General features: G+C 46.2%; 1 protein-coding gene across 1 annotated transcript in view; it reads right to left on the minus strand.

Moving 5' to 3' along the window:
- LOC309556156 (spindle assembly abnormal protein 6 homolog) overlaps positions 1 to 19551 on the minus strand; it is a gene marked incomplete at its 3' end in the record, with an annotated part of 221299 nt that overhangs the window by 75218 nt on the left and 126530 nt on the right. Inside the window, exons 10-13 of the mRNA XM_082258516.1 lie at positions 19167 to 19256; positions 18896 to 19075; positions 4037 to 4118; positions 1429 to 1565 (exon numbers count right to left, since the gene is read on the minus strand). Coding sequence (XP_082114642.1) covers positions 1429 to 1565; positions 4037 to 4118; positions 18896 to 19075; positions 19167 to 19256 — 489 coding nt within the window. The remainder of the gene's footprint in view (positions 1 to 1428; positions 1566 to 4036; positions 4119 to 18895; positions 19076 to 19166; positions 19257 to 19551) is intronic.

Here is a 19551-nt window from a genome sequence, read left to right on the forward strand (position 1 = left end):
AATATAGCACCCTTCCCCCACACCAGGAGGTGGACCAGACCACCAAACAGCCCAGCATAAGTGGAGAGGGGAGGTAGAATGGGGGGACAGATGAAAGGGGGCACCCTGACAGGAAGAAGGGGACCCGGGAGTGCGACTGTCCCAAGGAGGAGCCCACGTCCACGCCAAAACCCTCCAGGGGGGACAGCTACACACAGTACCAGGAACCAGGTGGGAACCGCTACAGACAGAATCCCTCTCCATGGAAATAGGGGTCTGTCGGCCAGGAGGAACGCTGCCATTCAGGCTAAGACGCGGTCATATGCGACCTCGCGAGGCGTTTAACTCGCAGGCAAGCCCCTGTCCAGTGGGGCTATGTCGCAGCCGACTTAGCGTGGAACTGAGGTCTGCGCGCCCTCGCTGGCCAGACTGGGGTGACCACTGGATCTATTATCCAGCCCGTTGTCCAGTCTGGCAGTTGATTGTAGATCTCACAGGAAAAATCCAGGAGAAAAAAAATGTATATTTAAAAAGAAAAAAAATTGCCAGGACCAGAGATCCTAACAAGGAATTAGGTCCTTACTCCTGACTAGGCAGAAAAAAAAACCTGAGTACCTATAGCAGGGAGAGGGACTGCCCATGAACATAGGCAGATTCTTTTTCTGCCTAGTGCCCTACTCCTGTAGGGGCAGTATAACCCAATGGTTATGAAGATCAGGAGCGGTGTGTCAATGATTGAAAGAGACATTTTTTTTTATGACAGGAGAAGTATACCAAACTAAAGGAACAAGACACAATATAGAGCCATTTCAAATTGCATTATCACTTTTTTGTTAAGCCAACCATAAATGAATCAAATCTCAGCCGGTTCAACGAGGACTGTCCAAGATTTGATCAGTGTATGGGCAGGCTGGTTATACTGAAGTCGATTCATTGATCGACTTCAATAAAACAAGCCCGTCAGTTATTTATTTATTTATTTCTAGCAGCGCAGTCAGCAGTGATCATTATGTTCTGCCAGCAGAGAAGGCTGCCCGCTGACAGAACACAAAAATGCTGCAAGATGGATTCCCCCTCAACACTGAATGTGTTGCAGGGGGAATAAAGCATAGCCTATGGCCAGCTTTAGTCTTTCAGTGTGGACTATTTTTTTTTTTTAGACATTTTAGAAGCAGTTGAGAAAATCACATTTTCTAGTTAGTCAGGCTACTGTGTAGGTACCATTAATCAACCAACAAAGGTAGGCACTATAGGAAAATCAAATGCTATACAAGTAGGAGAAAACACAATAGGCACAAAATCAATTTTCAACAAGAAAACATTGTGGAAGATTACACTTGAAAATTGTGACTGTGGATTGATACTTGGCTTTCTGAAAAATCTGAAACAGCAGAAAAGAAAAACACAGTCTATGAAATATATTTTTGGATACAAAAGGAAAATAAATACCTGGTTGGTTTGTATTGTGCCAATATTTGATGTTGGACCGGAGGTTTTTAGTGAGCCAGGCATTTCATGCAATGCTTGTGGTCCTTGTAGAGATGCAATTTTGTTCTCATTCAGCTGCTTGTTAAGCCAAGAAATTACTAGAGACAATAATATATAAATGAATTTAACACCAATGCAATTTACTTGATATTCAGAAACAAAAGTCAAACATTTGACTCTGCTGCTAAATCAAGACAGAAATTATGCAGCCTTTAAAAGTTTTATAATATATATAAACCAGTAGCCACGGTTATAGTTAAAGTGTTAATAAACCCAGAATCCTGCATTCACTATATCTGGTCTCCACAGTACACAGAACATGGAAATGCAATTATTTTTCCAAATATAAACAGCTAAATACCTTCTCTCATCAGCAGTATATAGTAATCTTGCGACTTCTATCAGTTTCTTGCTGAGCACTGGTTAAAGTTTTTCATTTTCCCCTGACTATGAGGCTGCATGACCCCTGGCCCTCTGTCTAGATGGTACTGATTGGTCATGTATCGATCACATGCACCCTTAAACAAAAAAAAAAAAAAAGTGTATCCCTTTCCTTCAATCAGCTACCCTGCCATCGGTTTTCTGAAAGCTCAAAAAGGCTGTATACATTCTGGGCTTTGAATGGCTGTAGAAGATAAATGGCTGCAGATAAACAGGTGCAACATATATAGGAGGATTTTTTCATCTCCGTGCATCACCTGAGGCTGGTCACTTCACTGGACAGATGTAAGGGTTTACAACCACTTTAAAGTCTTTAAAATGCATGGTAAAGCATATCCTCGTATAATGTGCACCTGCCTCAATTAATGCAATATGCATGCATCACTTCTGGTAGTTTCTTACAGCACAGGGCATTTCATGGTGACACCTCTCTCCCTAAAGGATCGTACACACTTGACGAAAATCGGACGAAATATCCTCCGATTTTTCTCTCTCATGCTCAGCGATCATAACCCTTTTTAGTTGACAGTGCATAATGTTCACTAAATTTCTCGTCCGATTTTTTTTGGGACATTTGTTCCTAGACTTCCGAGTCGTCAGCAACTTCAGATCATGCGCGGTCTTTCGTATCCTGTATCTTTCGTATTGTGGTCCTAGCAACCAAACACCAGCTTGCTAAAATGAAAAGTTAACTCTGCAGCTCTCGTCCTTTATCCAGTGCTGCTGTACCTCCCTCTGCCTTTAGTTCAGGATTGTCCCACCTCCTGCTCTCTGTAAGGTAGGAGAGTGAAGGAAGTAAAGGACATGGCTGTGAACTTGTGAAGGATGGGGGGTGTGCTTTGTGTATTAGGAGGTCATATACAAGGGGGTCATGTAAACAGGAGCAGTGCTGTGTTTGTTGGGGAGCCTTGTAAAGGAGAACAGTGCTGTGTGTGTTGGGATTTCATGTACAGGGGGGCAGTACTGTGTGTTGGGGTTTCATGTACAGGGGGGAGTGCTGTGTGTGTTGGGGTTCATGTACAAGGGGGGGCAGTGCTGTGTGTGTTGGGGTTCATGTACAAGGGGGGGCAGTGCTGTGTGTGTTGGGGTTTATGTACAAGGGGGCAGTGCTGTGTGTGTTGGGGTTCATGTACGGGGGGGGCAGTGCTGTGCGTGTTGGGGTTCATGTACAGGGGAGCAGTGCTGTGTGGTTTGGGGGTTCATGTACAGGGGTGGGCAGTGCTGTGTGGTTTTGGGGTTCATGTACGGGAGGAGGGGCAGTGCTGTATGTGTTGGGGGTTCATGTACGGGGGGGGGGGGGCGCAGTGATGTGTTTGTTGGGGATTCGTGTACGGGGGGGGCAGTGCTGTGTGTGTTGGGGTTCATGTACAGGGGGGGCAGTGCTGTGTGTGTTGGGGGGTTTGTGTACAGGGGTGCAGGGGTGGGCAGTGCTGTGTGGTTTGGGGGTTCATGTACAGGGGTGGGCAGTGCTGTGTGGTTTGGGGGTTCATGTACAAGGGGGGGGCAGTGCTGTGTGTGTTGGGGTTCATGTACAGGGGGGGTAGTGTTGTGGGGGGGGGGGCATGTTAAGAGGAAAAAAAGTGTTGTGGCTGTGAAAGAGGAAATGCTATGGAGGCGATATGTGAAGGGGGAAGGGGAGGGGGATGTGAAGGGGGGCAGTGCTGTGGGGGTGATACACATGGTGTGGTTTCCCACACATGGAAATTGCATGGTAGAAACGCACCGTGTGGTTTCCATGCAGCTGCATTTTTTAAAAGAGGTGCAAGGACCCTTTACCAGCAGAAAACTCAGGCACAGCGGCCCATTCAAATGAATGGGCTGTCATCTAAAGAATCTGAGTCATCTCACAAAAATGCGATTTGGACCTTTGCTGTAAGAAAATTTTACTAATCGGACCTCCATGCATTTTAATTCAATACCCCTGGTATAGACCATTTACATTTCTGTCAAACTGCTTTTATGTAGACAATGCTGGGGAAAAAAGCAAGGGACACTGGATATCTGTCTAACAAAATAAAATAAAAATATGTTTTACAGGAAACAAGTCAATATCGTCAAGAGTATCAAGAGACACCATGCCTCATTTAAAAGTAAATAATGCCATAACAAATAGTTTTGCAACACTTGCCATTCTCATTAGTTTTCAGCAGCTGCTTGCTTTCTTCCAATTTCTCAACTGTGTTATCTAGCTTTTCTTGTATCTTTAACACCTAAGCGTGTGTAGATAGAAAAAAAAAAAAAAAAAAGAAAAAAAAATTAGACACACATACAGTATAAAAATATAAAAAAAAAAAAAAAATTGAATCTCATAAACACCAGTCTGAAGGCATATTTACTAAGCATAACAAAATACACCAATATCTATGTAAACACAAGCACTGGCATTTACATGTACATACATACGTAAAACTTATTTTGTAATTTATTCATGTGGGTACAATTACACAGCAGCTTGGGCTCCTGGGTGCCAAAAATACAGGTGTTTTTTCATGCTCCACTTTCATATGCCTGCAAATGCATCCCTGTCAATATAAAAATTAGGTGTGTTTCTTCAAAAACTATAAATAAAAATTTGATACAATAAATAATCATAGGTGCCAATAACCAGAGTAAGGTGTTCAGAATTTTCAAAATTCATAATAAATCACAAATAAAGTGCATAAGTGCAAAAATTATAGGTGTACATAATCATCATGATTTATAATACCAATATAATACCAACTATGAAGATAATAATAATGATTATGTACAGTTATGATTTTGAACGTATGTACTTTATTAGTTTATTATGAATTTTGAGAATTATGAGCACTTGATGCTTATTGGCACTATATTATATATATATATATATATATATATATATATATATATATATATATATATATATATATATATATATATATATATATATATATATATATATATATATATATATAAATAAATTATTTACTGTATGAAATTTTCATTTATAGTTCTTAACTACTTGCTGACTGCAATATAGCACTTTTACTACTACAGGGCAGCAGCTCTGCACAGGATCACATATATACTACATGTAGTTTTGTATTTCCGCCTGTAGGGGGCGTGCAGGGGCCACTACTGCTGGGATAACTCACAGCAGAAGCCAATCTACAGGTCCTGGGGCCTCGATGTCCTTTGGCATCCGGCAATAGTTAGTAAAACCAACCAGTGTCATCAGTACAGTGACTGTGCATATTTTTAGCACTGATCACTGTATTCGTGTCACTGGTTTCCGCAAAGTGTCAGTCGGCCGCTATAAGTCGCCGATCGCCACCATTACTAGTATAAAAAATAAATAAAAAAAGGTTTTTGTAAGATCTTAACCTTAAAACTTTTTTCTATGATGTCCATTGACAGACGCAGCCTCATCTTCATGAGCTGTGTGGGTTAGGCTGCAACCTGCAGGAGTAGTCTAGGCAGTACATTAGTAAAATGTATACATGCCCACAGGGCTGTCGCTCCAGACATAACCCTCACAGACACAGCCCAGCACATCAGTTTAGTTACAAGCAGTGAAGACAAAAAAAATCATCCCCATCAGAGGGGCGGGTGCTTCTTCTCAATGGACATCAGAGAAAAAGATTTTACTTTAAGATCTTACAAAAATCGTATTTTCTCTATCGTCCATTGACAGACGCAGCCTTATCTTCATGAGCTGTGTGGGACGTCTCAAAGCAGTATAGGCATGAGGGGGTGGGAAAAACGCAACCAGAAAGTAACGTAAATTCCAAAAGGCTAAACCTAGACAACTGGGTAACATGAAGCTCAACCAAACAAAATGAGCTCACCCAGGTCAAAGACCCCTAAGAGAATAAGAAAAAACATTATCTTATGAAAGAGCGGCCAAAAGAGAAATCCGAAGAAGCCAACAAATCCACCTTGTAAAATCTGGTAAAAGGTGTATACAGACGTCCAAGTCGCTGCCCTACAAACTTGTAGAACAGAAGCCGGATGACGAAAAGCCCAAAAAGCACTCAGCGCTCTAGTAGAATGCGCCTTCACAGGGAAAGGAGGAACCTGACCCTTGAGTGAATAAGCCTGAACAACCGTCTGCTTGATCCATCTCGAAATGGTCGCAGCGGACGCAGCCAAACCTTTGCGAGGACCGTCCGTAAGGACAAAGAGTCCGATTTCTAAAGGTCTCGGTAACCGTCAGATAAACCCTTATCGCCCAAACCACTTCCAAAAAATGCAAGGCAATCTCTTTGGGATGTTTAGGCTTAAGACATAAGGAAGGCAACACAATGTCTTCATTAAGATGAAAATCCAACACCACCTTAGGGAGAAAAGACGGTTTTGGCCTGAGGACCACTTTATCCTTGAGGACCACCAAATAAGGCGAACGACAGGATAGCGCCGCCAACTCAAACTCTGCGAGCAGAAGTGATAGCAACTAGGAAGGCAGCCTTCTCTGACAAGGAAAGCAGAGATATCTCCCTAATATTATCAAAGGGAGGCTTTTGAAGAACAGACAAAACCAGATTGAGTTCCCATGATCTTAACGGGGGATCTCCTCGGAGGAGCCAGATGACGCACCCCTGGATGAAAGTGCAAATTAAGCCATTAGTAGCCGAACGGACGTTGGAAGTAAATAGCCAAGGCCGACACCCGACCCTTAAAAGTACCCAAAGCCAAATGTTGCACAAACCCTTTTTGTAAAAAGGTCAAAACCCTAGCTACAGAAAACAAGCGAGGGTGCAGTTGTAGTGATTCACACCATGAAATGTATGATTTCCAGGTACCTGGCCTTCAAAAGAGTTCGGATTCACAGAGTCAGAGAGACCTCTATCCTTTAACACATTGCTTTCAATAGCCAAGCTGTAAAAGCCAGAGACCGTAAAGCAGGATGGCAGATTGGTCCTTGAGATAGTAGATCTTCCCACAGAGGAAGACGCCATGGAGAATCCATGACCATTTTTATCAGCTCTGTGTACCAAGACCGCCGAGGCCAGTCTGGTGCCACCAGTACGTCCGGAATGCCTTCCACTGCCACCCGGCGAAGAAACTGAGGCAGGAGTACGAACAGAGGAAAGGCATAAATCAGCCGATACTGGCTCCAAGAAGCCACCAGAGCGTCTGTGGCATTGGCCAGAGGATTCCGAGACCTGGCCACAATCTGCTGAACTTTTCTGTTGAGACGGGATGCAAACAGATCCATGTCTGGGGTCCACCACTGGAAACACAGGAAATGAAACACCTCAAGATGAAGGGACCATTCCCCTTGATCCAACACCTAACGGACTCAGGTAATCCGCCTGCCAAATCACACCCGGAATGAGGACAGCAGAAAGAGCTGGAACAGTGGCCTCCGCCCAAATCAGAATCTCGGCCATCTCCTTTGCTGCCAGAGCACTCTTGGTGACCCCTTGATGATTGATGTAAGTCATGGCCATGGCATTGTCCGACTGAATCAGAACCGGAGAGCCGCGTAGCCGACTCATCCAGTGAAGCAGGCAGAGCTTGATTGCTCTCAGCTCCAGAATATTGTTGGGCAAGGAAGACTCTTCCGTTGCCCAATTTCCCTATGCACAGAGTTTCCCCAGTACTCCACCCCAGCCTGACAGGCTGGAGTCCGTGGTGACCACCGTCCAAAACCCCGGCAAGTAAGAGCCGCCTTTGTCAGATGGCTCAGGCGAATCTTCTGGTCCAACGACCAAGGATTTCTGTTCCATTTCGCCAGAATCCCCTTTTGCAAGGGTCTCAAGTGAGACTGAACAAAAGGGACAGCTTCAAAGGTCGGCACCATAAGACCCAGGGCCCAAATGGAAGCTCGCAAGGAGGACTGATCGGTCTACATCAGCAACCTGACTGCTTTTTGCAGCTTCTGAAGTTTGTCCAGGGGGAAAAAGACCCTCGCCAGAGTCAGTCCCAGATAAGTGACCCGTACTGAAGGGGTCAGAGCAGATTTCTTGAAATTGACTGTCCCCCCGAATTCCTGAAGGGTCTGAATCGTGATAGAGACATTGCCTAGCAGATCTGAGTGGGAGTCTACTCACAACAGGAGATCGTCCAGATATCCCACAATTGAGATACCTCGTTGACGTAACAAGGCCAGCACTGGGGCCAGGACCTTGGTAAATACTCTGGGAGCCGAGGCGAGACCAAAGGGTATCGCCACAAATTGAAAGGGCTCCTCTGCCACCGCAAAGTGGAGGAATCGCTGGTGTCCCTCGAAAATGGGGAAGTGGAGATACGCATCTTTGAGTTCGATGGAGCCCAGAAAATCCCTCTGATTCAATGATGCCACCACTGGCCGAATGGACTCAATTCGAAACTTCTGCACCCGCACAAAGCTGTTCAGAGCCTTGAAGTCCAGAATTGGGCACACCTTGTCCTCTTTTCTGGGCACCGTGAACAGGCTTAAGATAGGAGATCTTGCACAGCCTCCCGCAGAGCCTTCAAATGCTCTGGAGACAAGTGAACATTTAACTGAAAAAACCTGTCCCCTGACCTGGACCAGAATTTGATCTTGATCGGAACAAATCAGTTCGCAAACCCAATTTTCCTGAATGAAGGCCAGGGTTCTGGAAAGAAGCGCAGGCGTCCCCCCCCCATCCCTGAGCCGGGTGAGGGCATCCCAATGAAGAGGACTTGTCAGCAGTAACTGACTGACTGGCCTTGGGCTTGCCCCAATGGTTTTGCCCCAATGGTTTTTAACACCTCCAGAAGCTCTGAACGGCCTACCTTTATCTAGCGCTGCAGAGGCACGAAAAAAACGCTTGTGAGCAGAAAAAAAAAAAAGGACCCCACTTAGTACGGGGAGTCTTACCCTTGGAGGATTGAGGAAGAAGAGTACTATTCCTGCCAGTCAAGCCCTTGATCAACTCATCCAATGAGTAACCAAACAAACACTCTCCAAGAAAGGGGAGGTCAGCTAGGGCCTTCTTAGATGCTTGGTCAGCCGACCAGCTCTTCAGCCAAACCATGCTTCTCAAGGCACTGCCCACCCCGAAACCCTGGACACCAGGGGAGCCGCGTCCATCAACGCATCACACGGGAACCACCAGAGCCTGGATCACCTGGTCCAAGGTTCCAGCTGTTCTGGAGGAGTCTCGGGGTCCAAAGACTCCAGCAAACCCCTAATCAACTCCATCACCGTCTGTGAGACTAAAACAGATACAAACACCGGTTTCAAAATAGAACCCGCCAACACGTGAAGATGGCGGGGAAAGGGATTCCACCCGCCTGTCAACCGGCCTGTAAAGACCGGGGAATCTTCCACAGGCACAAGGGGATTTGTTTAACCTGGAGACAGGATGGTCCACTTTAGGTGGCACCGTCCAACGGCTGGAGACCTTTTCAGCAAAAGGATACCGGCGTTTAAAGAGTTTTGGCACAACTAACACGTGCTTAACGCGCCGCCATTGGTCATTCACAATATCGAGAAAAGTGTCGGGACAAGGGAAAACCTTGCCAGCTTTTCGAGACTTCTAGGAGCCAAAAGCCACCCGCGTCCCTGCCGGCGTGGGCTCATCAGCCAATTTTTAAGTGTCCCGTACTGAAATAATCAGGGCTTCCACTAAAGCGCGCTCCCGCGCTGTGGCTGAAGAATACAGGTCCTCTTCACCATCTGACTGCGAGGAAAGCGACCCCTCAGGAAGGGGAGCATCCGGGGCAACCACATTATCCTCTGATCAGAGCACATCTCAGACGGAGAAGGCAGAGGCCGTTTTCGGCTATCAACCTTTTTCATGCCTAAATCAACTGTTGTCGCCAGGCTTTGCAGAGCTGCAGAAATCGCGGCTAGCGACTGGGATCTGGACTGTCCAGGAGTCGCACAGAATGGGTCTGAGGGTGAATTCACAGTTTGGGACTCCATATTGCAAGTTGCAAAAAATGGAGTACTGTCGCTTTAAGAAGCGCCAATCGCGGTTCCCACCACCGATCGCAGAGATCCCCTTTCAACTAAGCAGCAGAGCATGCAGGGATATGTCCGCAGGGACCCGAGTACTGTACCACCGAAGATAAAGCGTCCTCCTGATCATACCAGCAGCATGCGGAAGAGACAGAAAATGACCTTGGCAGGAAACAGAGCACAGGAAATGATCTCGCCTGAGTGAAAGGTCACGCTGCTCAGTGCAGCACAAAGGCTACACAAACATGGTTGCCCATACAGTTTCAATAGGAAGCTCAGGGAAAATGGCTGCCCCATACAAGTCTATGGGGAAAAAACTACATTGCCCACACTTAAGATGGCAGCACCCACGGCGAGCCATGCCATTGACAGACCCTATGAAGGCCCAAGGATCGACAACAGAAACCAGCAAGCCCAAGGTACCATGCAACCCCCCCCCCCCCAGGGGGTCCAGGCGCCCCATACACATCTCCCACCGCAGTGACAGGGAGGTGGGGGGGGGGGTAGGACACACAGACCGAGCAGGCCAGGGGGATCGTTCAGGAGGTACAAATCCCATTATCCCCAGGAGAGGGCCCGCATCCCCACCCCAAGGCCAGCAGGGGCAAGGGGGGCACATTTACTCCCCATATAATAGACTGATGCCAGCCATAGGGTATGCTGCGGCTCAGGGTGTTCCAGGTCATCGCGTCCCGGCGAGGCATCCACTTGCAGGCTCGTCCCCACCCGGGAAAAGGGCACCGTCGTGGCTAGGCCTAGTGCGGGACTATAACCTGCTCGCGCTCGTAGGCCAAGGCTAAGCGGGACCATAAGGATCTAGAATATCCAGTGCGAATCCCCAGCCAGCATGGTTGCTTGTAGATCACCAGGAAATTCTTCCCGAAACACTAGTTAGCAAGTGAGTAAAGAAAATATTCTGAAAGGAATACAAAAAACTGAGACCGGAGTCCTAGCAGGAAACCTAGGTCCTACTCCTCCTCTAGGCAGAAACAAAAACTGATGTGCTGGGCTGTGTCTGTGAGGGTTCCAGAGAAGGGCAACTAAACTAATTAGGTGATTGGAGGACCTTAATTATGAAGAGCGTCTGAAATCGCTTGATTTATTCTCCCTGGAGAAGAGACGCCTGAGAGGGGACATGATAGCAATTTATAAATATCTCAATGGTAATCTCGACATAGAAAAAAAGCTATTCAGTCAGAGAGTGCATGAGGACTCGAGGGCATACACTGCTATTAGATGAGAAGCGTTTTAACCTCAGGCAACGTGGGGGGTTCTTTACTGTTAGAGCTACAAGATTGTGGAATTCTCTACCACAACAGGTGGTTTCTGTGGGAAGTATGGTGGCTTTCAAAAGACTCTTAGACGTACATCTCAAGGATCAGAACATTCAGGGGTATGTGAGATGATTACGGCCACACACACACCTACACAGGTTGAACTGGATGGACTATTGTCTTTATTCAACCTCAACTACTATGTAACTATGTTATTTATGGAGGGACAGCCCCGTGGGCATGTATATGTAAAATCTTTGTACTAACGTACTGCCTAGACTACTCCTGCAGGTGGCAGCATAACCCACATAGCTCATGAAGATGAGGCTGCGTATGTCAATGGACGATAGAGAAAAACAAATTCTATAAAATATATCCCATAGTTTGTAGATGCTCTACATTTGCATAAACCAATCAATATACGCTTTTTGGGATTTTTTTTTTTTTTTTTTTTACCAAAAACATATAGAAGAATATATATTGGCCTAAATTTATGAAGAAACATACATTTTTTTTATTGGATATATTTTATTGCAGGTAGTAAAAAATAGTTGTTTTTTTAATCAAAATTGACACCCTTTTTTTTGTTTATAGCACAAAAACTAAAAACCAGAGAGGTGATCAAATACCACTAAAAGAAAGCTCTATTTGTGGAGAAAAAAATTACATATATTTTGTCTACAGTGTTGTACGACTGTGCAATTGCCAGTTAAAGTAACGAGGTGCTATATCGCAAAAGTTAGATTTTTGCTTTACCGTAAAATCCATTTCTCTGATGTTTATTGACGGACACAGCTCCTGATATTCATAACCAATGGGTTATACTGCCCCCACAGGAGTAGGGCACTAGGCAGAAAATAATTCTGGCTACACTCATGGGCAGTCCCAGGGGGTATTCTCACTCTCTCTGATACAGCCACTCAGTTTTGTTACAAGCAGGGTCAGGAGAATTATAACTCCAGAGGGGTGGATGCTGTGTTAGTCAATGAACATCAGAGAAATGGATTTTACGGTAAGTCAAAAATCCCATTTTCTCTTCCGCTCATTGACGGACACAGCTCCTGATATTCATAACCATTGGGACATCCCAAAGCAGTGCTAAACATGAGGCGGGGGAACAAAAAAAAAAAACAATTCCCAAGGCTAAACAGTAGCCAACCAGGCAACAGGAGCCCACCTGAAAAAAAACAACACACCTTCAAAGAGGATCAGGACCTCTTAAACAGCAGCCTTCAAAACCTTGCAGCCAAAAGAAGCATCCGCAGATGCCAACACATCCACTTTATAAAACTTTGTAAAAGTGTGCACCGACGACCAGGTGGACGCCTTGCAAACCTGCGTCACTGATGTCTGAAAACGGAAAGCCCAGGAGGCACTAAGCGCCCTAGTAGAGTGTGCCTTAACAGGGAAAGGAGGAACCTGACCCCTAATGGAATAGACCTGAGTCCCCGTCCCCACCTGTCTCTTCTATCTGAAAATGGTCGCAGAGGAAATGGTCGCAGAGGAAGCGGACAACCCCTTTCAAGGTTCATCCGTGATCACAGAAAGTCTGGACTTCCGTAGGTGCCAGGTACACCCCAAATTGCCCAGGTCACATCCAAGGCATGCAAGGCAATTTCCTTCAGACGTTTAGGCCTGTGACACAGGGAAGGTAATGCAATGTCTTTATTGAAATGAAAATCAGAGACAACCTTTGGAAGGAACGACGGACAGGGGAAAGAACCACCTTATCCCTGTGAATCACCAGCTAAGGTGAACAACAGGATAACACCACCAGTTCAGACACCCTGCACGCAGAGGGAAAAGCCACAAAAAATGCCACCTTCTGGGACAGCATAAGCAGGGGAATCTCCTGAATATTTTCAAACGGAGGCTTCTGTAGAGCTGAAAGCACCAAATTAAGATCCCAGGGCGGTAACATAGCCCGCACTGGAGGAACCAAATGTCAGACACCATAAAGAAAGACGCACCAGGGAGCGTGTGGACAAAGGTCGTTGGAAGAAGACCACCAAAGCCAGCACCGGGCCATTTATGGTACTCAATGCCAATTTCTGTTCTACCCCACACTGAAGGAAAGTCAAGATCCAAGTCACTGAGAAGGAGCAAGGAAGAACCCCAAGAGACACACACCACGCAATGCAAGTCTTCCATGTGCGATGGTAGAGCTTCCTAGAGGTAGATTTCCTAGCTTTCAACAGTGTAGATAAACCCCCATCTTTCAGCCCCTGGCGTTCAACAGCCAAGCCGTCAAAGCCAGAGACTGAAAAAAGCTGGATGGAAGAATGGTCCTTGGGACAATAGATCCTCCCTGAGAGGAAGCTGCCAAGGAACGTCAGCAACCAGCCGCACCAGATCAGCGTACCAAGCCCAGCTAGGCCAGTCCGGAGCCACTAAGATGACCGGAATCCCTTCTGCCTCGATCCTGCGTACAAGTCCTGGCAGAAGCTGGAGAGGAGAGAAAGCATAAATCAGATACTGACCCCACAGGGCCCCCACTGCATCTTTGGCTTCCGCCAGAGGTTCCTTTGACTGAGCCACAAACCTCTGCACCTTCTGTTACGCTGAGACTCCAACAAATCCACCTCGGGGATGCCCCACCGGAGACACAGATGATGAAACACCTCTGGCTGAAGGGACCACTCCCCGTCGTCAAACGTCTGCCCATTGAGATAATCCGCCTTCCAATTTTCCACCCCGGAATGGGTACGGTGGAGAGGGCTGGAACGAACTTTTCTGCCCATCTTTGAATGCCTGCTACCTCCAGAGCCGCAAGGAAACTTCTTGTGCCCCCTTGGTGATTGACATAAGCCACGGCCATGGCACGGTCCGATTGAATGTGCACTGGACAACCCTGAACACGATCCGTCCAATAACCCAGACAGAGTCTAATCACTCTGAGTTCCAAGACATTGATCGGGAGTCTGGACTCTTCCAGCATCTAGATCCCCTGAGCAGAATGCTTGCCGAGGACGCCTCCCCAGCCAGACAGGCTGGCATCTGTGGTGACAACTGTCCAATACAAGGGGAGGAGGGAATTTCCCGGACGAAGCGCCGGAGAACGAAGCCACCATATCAGGGACTCCTTTCGTGCCCCGAATCAGCCAGATCGGATTGTCCAGTAGACTGCAGAGTCTTGTCCCATTTGGTCAGAATTTCCCTCGTATGGACCTGTGCAGATGGAACTGCCTCGAAGGTAGACACCATCAGGCCCAGCACCCGCATGCAAGTCTGGAGAGATGACCATTTGTTGGACAGCAGGAGGCGAATTGCAGCCTGCAATTTCTGGAGTTTGTCCAGAGGAAGGAGCACTCTGGCTAAGGCCGAGCCCAGAGGAAGGAGCACTCTGGCTAAGGCCGAGCCCAGAGAAAGAAGCACTTTGGCTAAGGCCGAGTCCAGAGGAAGAAGCACTCTGGCTAAGGCCGAGTCCAGAGTCAGGCCCAGATAGTCCAGCTTTCTGGACGGAACCAGAGCAGACTTCTGAAAATTCTGAATCCAGTCGAACTCCTGCAGAGTTCGTATTGTGATCTCCAGGTACTCCACCAGAGCAGAGGGAGACTCTGCTTACAGAAGGAGATCGTCTAAGTAGCCCAGTCCCGCGATGCCCTGTTGCATAGCAAAGCTAGCACCGGGGCTAACACTTTTGTGAAGACTCGAGGAGCAGATGCGAAACCAAGGGGTAATGCTCCTCTCCCACAGCAAAGCAGAGAAAACGCTGGTGACTGCCACATATTGGAATGTAAAAGGTAGGCATCCTTGATATCAATAGAGGTGAGGAAATCCCCCTGGTGCAGGGATGCCACCACCGTTCAAATGGACTCCATTCTAAACTTCTGTACCCGCACAAAGCAGTTTAGCGCCTTGAGGTCCAGGATTAGACGCACTTTGCCTTCCTTCCTGGGAACTATGAACAGGTTAGAGTAAAAATCCTGAAAACATTCAGGAGGTCGGAACCGGGACTCCCATGAAGGAACAGGTTTTGTACCGCTCCAAACAGACCCTAGGCGGTAAAAGGGACAGGCGTAAGTTTGAAGGAAAAAAACCTTGCCGGTGGACAAGAGCGAAACTATCTTATAGCCGGACCAAATGACTTTGTGGACCCACTTGTCTTTCACCCGGGAAGTCCACGGGTACGGAAAGCAGTGAGGACGTCCCCCCTCCCCCGATATGGGTGGGGCGCACCTTCATGCAGAAGGAGCCTTGTCCCCCTTGTCCCCGGGTCTAGAGAAGACCCATCTTGGCTTGCCAGACCAGGTTCCTTTTGATCCTCCAGAAGAGGCCCTGAAAGGCTTCGAGCCCTTGTCAGTCGACCCTGAGGGACAAAAAAACTTCTTATGAGCCAAGAAGGTAGGCCCACGTCTATGAAGAGGTTCCTTGCCTGCTTAAGAAAAGTACTCTTCCCCCCTTGTGAGACCTTTAATGATGTAATCCAGGGTAGCTCGAAAACAGGCAATCTCCTTGAAAAGGAAGATCAGTCAAGGCCCTTTTTAAAGTCTGATCTGCAGACCAGCTTGAGCCAAAAAACACGCCGAAGGACCACTCCCAAAAAAGAGGCAAGCCATCAGGGGAGCCGCATCCAAAGAGGCATCACAGATAAACTGCAGCTCCTGGTGCGTCAGCTCAGCAAAAGCGGGGGGGGGGGGGGGTTGGGGGACTCACGCACAGATACAATCAGTTCGTCCACCATGCCTTTTCGTGCACAGTCGCAGACGTGGAGGAATTATCTCCATTATCAGAGGTCCCTGGGTGCGTGGTTGCAGGGTGACCCACGTCCGCGAAGGCCGAATCAGAATCGGGGGGGGGGGCGCTTTTTGCTAGCCCGTTGCCCGCAAGCCACCTCTACCTGGGACACAAGAACTCCAGGACCGCAGTCAGTGCATTGATGGATGGTTGGGACCCAGGGGGCCCACAGCCTTAGAGAAGGGATCAGGTGGGGAAATGTGCTCCAAAGACTCCACGAGTCACCAGGGGGACCTCACAAAAAGTATACACTTTAGACTCACCCTCCACAGAAACTGGTGGCTGCAGCCACCAGGAGAATCTGTACTACACGTGCAGTGATCAGGAAGTGAAATGATCTAGGAGTCAGCACCAGGGGATGAGGAGGGACTCTCGCCACTGAAATCACCACCCACAGGGCTCCACTGTCATGGCTGCTGTTATTTCCAATGGCAAACCACAAGAAAATGGCACCCAGACTACAAAACATGGCCGCCGTGTATAGAAACACACAGGCTACAACAAAATGGTGGCACCACAAGGCTTATAAAGACCCAGGAGGGAGACCCGGCCTCAAGGACAGATCCAGGCAGGAAGGGGGGCCCTGACAGGAGACTCCACGAGGTACAACCTTCTCTCCGCACAATTGACCGTCAGGTTATCGGCGGCGCACCCACCAGTTAGTGCCCTGCCCCGATCCCAGGAAAATGGCTAGACCACCCAAATAGCCCCAGCGTGGAGGGGGGGGCAGGATGAGGCACTTGGCAAGGGGGGGTGCCTGAGGGGAACCCGGGGGTCCGACCATCCCAAGGAGCCCACATCCACCTCAAAACCCTCCAGGGGGAGAAAGGGGTCATCTGCTCACCATACCAGGAACAAGGCGGGCACAGCTCCAGATAGAACCCCTCTCTATCAAAATGGGGGGCTGTAGGCCAGGAGGAATGGTGCGACCTCGCAAGGTGTTTAACTCGCAGGCCAGCCCCCGTCCAGTAGGACTATGCCGTGGCCGACCTAGCAAGTAGCTGAGGTCTGCGCGCGCACTCACTGGCCAGACTAGGGTGACCACTGAATCTAGATTATCCAGCCCGTTGCCCAGTGCAACAGTTGATTGTAGATCTCACAGGAAAAAAAATCCAGGAGAAAAAAATGTTCTATCTAAAAAATGTTGCCAGGACCAAAGATCCCAGAAAGAAAATAGGTCCTTACTCCTGACTAGGCAAAAAAAAAAAAAACTGAGTGACTATAGCAGAGAGAGGGAGTATATCTCCTGGGACTGCCAATGGGTGTAGCCAGAATTCTTTCTGCCTAGTCTCCTACTCCTGTAGGGGGCAGTATAACCCAATGGTTATGAATATTAGGAGCGGCGGTGTCGGTCAATGAACGAAAGCTAAAAATGGCCTGGTCATGAAGTGGGGGAAATCTTCCAGGAGTCAAGTGTTTAAAGGGGCAGTGCACTACTGACAGTTATAGAATTTGTATTCAGATATTCGAGTGCAGCAGTTCCTAGGAAGTTACACCAAGCAAAAGATTCTTTAGTTTATTAAATGCATCACCATGCCAGGGCATTAAAAAGCAGCTGTCATTACTGAACTGTTTTGAAATGTGCATGCTGAAAGCACAGCATGCTTAAGGCCCCTTTCACACATACAGGTTCCTCCATTTTTCATCCATCCCTTGAAGGATGAAAAACTGACAAATGCATTCCTATGGAAAAACGGATGTAAATGGATAATCATTCATTTACATCGGTTTTCATCTGCTTCCGTCAATATCCGTTTTTTGAACAGTTGAAAGCCCTATTTTTAATCCTAGAAAAAAAAAAAAAAAAAAAGGATCAAAAACGAGAAAACGGACGAGAAACAGACGTTGACTGTAAAAAAAAAAAACTGCTGAAAAAAAAAAAAATGTGAATGAACTGATTAAATGGTCCGTATGTGTGAAAGGGGCCTTTAGCAGATCACTTTTTTTGTATTTAAAAAAAAAAAAATTATAATAATAATTTTAATCTGCAGTGGAAATCTAAGTAAAATGTTAAGAGGCATATGTCGCTAAGTATATGTGAGGCAATGGTAAAATTTTCACTTTTGATCAACAATGTACAGCAGGAGGGGCTCTTAACTGGATTCTCAGGCATGGAAGCCACACTGTATTGTTTCTCCACCACTTTCTTCCCTTGCCCATTCACAGTGACAGAATGCTTTGTTTTCAGTGAATAGGTACATAGTAACCAAAGCGTTCATTAAATGGGCAAGGGGAGAGGAAGGGCGGACAAGCAACAGTGCAGCTTCAGTGTATGATACCTGCAACAAGTAGAGAGATCTGTTCTAAATAAAAAGTGAAAATATTACCGCAATAGCACACATACTTAAAGTGACATACACATCTTAAAACCAAGCATATTTTTTTACTACAGATTAAGAAAAAAATTTAAAAAAAAAAAGAAAAAATTAGCCACTGACCAAGAACATACGTGCGTATTAGGTGTCCCAACAGTTGATATTCAGATGCTTATTATACGTCAATAAATAGTAGTACAGAAAAGGATAAAGCCAAACCTAGAATGGTAACATTGATTTATTCATCTATCCTTTCATACTCATAAAAAGGCAACTCAAGGGTGAGATGTATAATAATTTATTTTTGGGTAGCAAGTTTATTTTTCCTAAAGTGGGAAAATAGTTAAAAAAACTGAATAAACTCCAAAAACATTTAGAACTGTCAGTGAAGGGTAGCACACCTTTATTTAAACCACTCCCCCCCCCCCCCCCGGGGGACGTCATGGACTTTTGAGTGGAGATATCTGAATGATGCCTGCAGCTACAGGCATCATCCAGATATCTTTTTTTTTCAGGCAGGGATTCATTAAAGTGTAAGCGCCACCTTAGCGGCTTGATTTGCTCATACAGGCACTTGATTTGCTCATACAGGACTCAAAGAGTGGATTACAGTATTATAGGAGGTGACCAGCGAGCATGCTCCCTAAAAGCTTTGCTAGTGTTTAAATCACCCAGTGGGGTGAATGAATACTTTCTGCTTGCGCCCTGTACTATACAATTAAGATATCTTCTAAATGCACCAAAGCTGTAGTAAATTTTGAAAATATTGTTGCCCTTAATATTACCTCCTCTTCCTTCATCTTTAAGGCATGTTTCACGTTTGTTAGCTCCTGCCTCTCGTTCTGTAGAAGCTGTTCCTTTTCTCCCAGAAGCTTCTCTTGCTTCATAGTAACAGCATTTTTCAGTTTCATCTTTTCTACCAATTTCTTTAGATCAGTTTGCAATTTTTTAATGATTTCATTAGCCTAGGATAAAAATTGCAATTGAACAATAAGGCCATGAAGTCAAGACACTTTAAGTATCAATAATGGGATATACCAAGAATGAAAAGTTTACTTTTAGAAGTTCTTCAGAGAGGGATTTCACTGTAGTTTCAAGCTTGCCAATTTGCAGCTGTTTTTGTTCCAAAGATTCTTCAAGTTTTTTCTAAAAAGGGAAAAAAAAAAAACTAAATCACATAAACATGATTCATCGCAGCAGATGCAAGAAAGATGGAGTATGAAATTAGTCATTTACCTGATGATAAATTCTGCCTTCAGTGTGCAAATGGCAAGAAATAAAACAAGCATTGCCTGCATTAGGCATTGTAATTTCAAGTTTGAAATCTCTGTTTACACTGCACATTTTCTGATGTACAAAAAAAAAAAGCATTATAGTTCAATATTTTCTTTCAAGATAATTTATATGGGGTGTGCTTTAGAATATTCTCCCTCAAATGATA

The sequence above is a fragment of the Pelophylax lessonae genome, assembly GCF_965119305.1.
Source record: "Pelophylax lessonae genome assembly, chromosome: 1".
Taxonomy (NCBI): domain Eukaryota; kingdom Metazoa; phylum Chordata; class Amphibia; order Anura; family Ranidae; genus Pelophylax; species Pelophylax lessonae.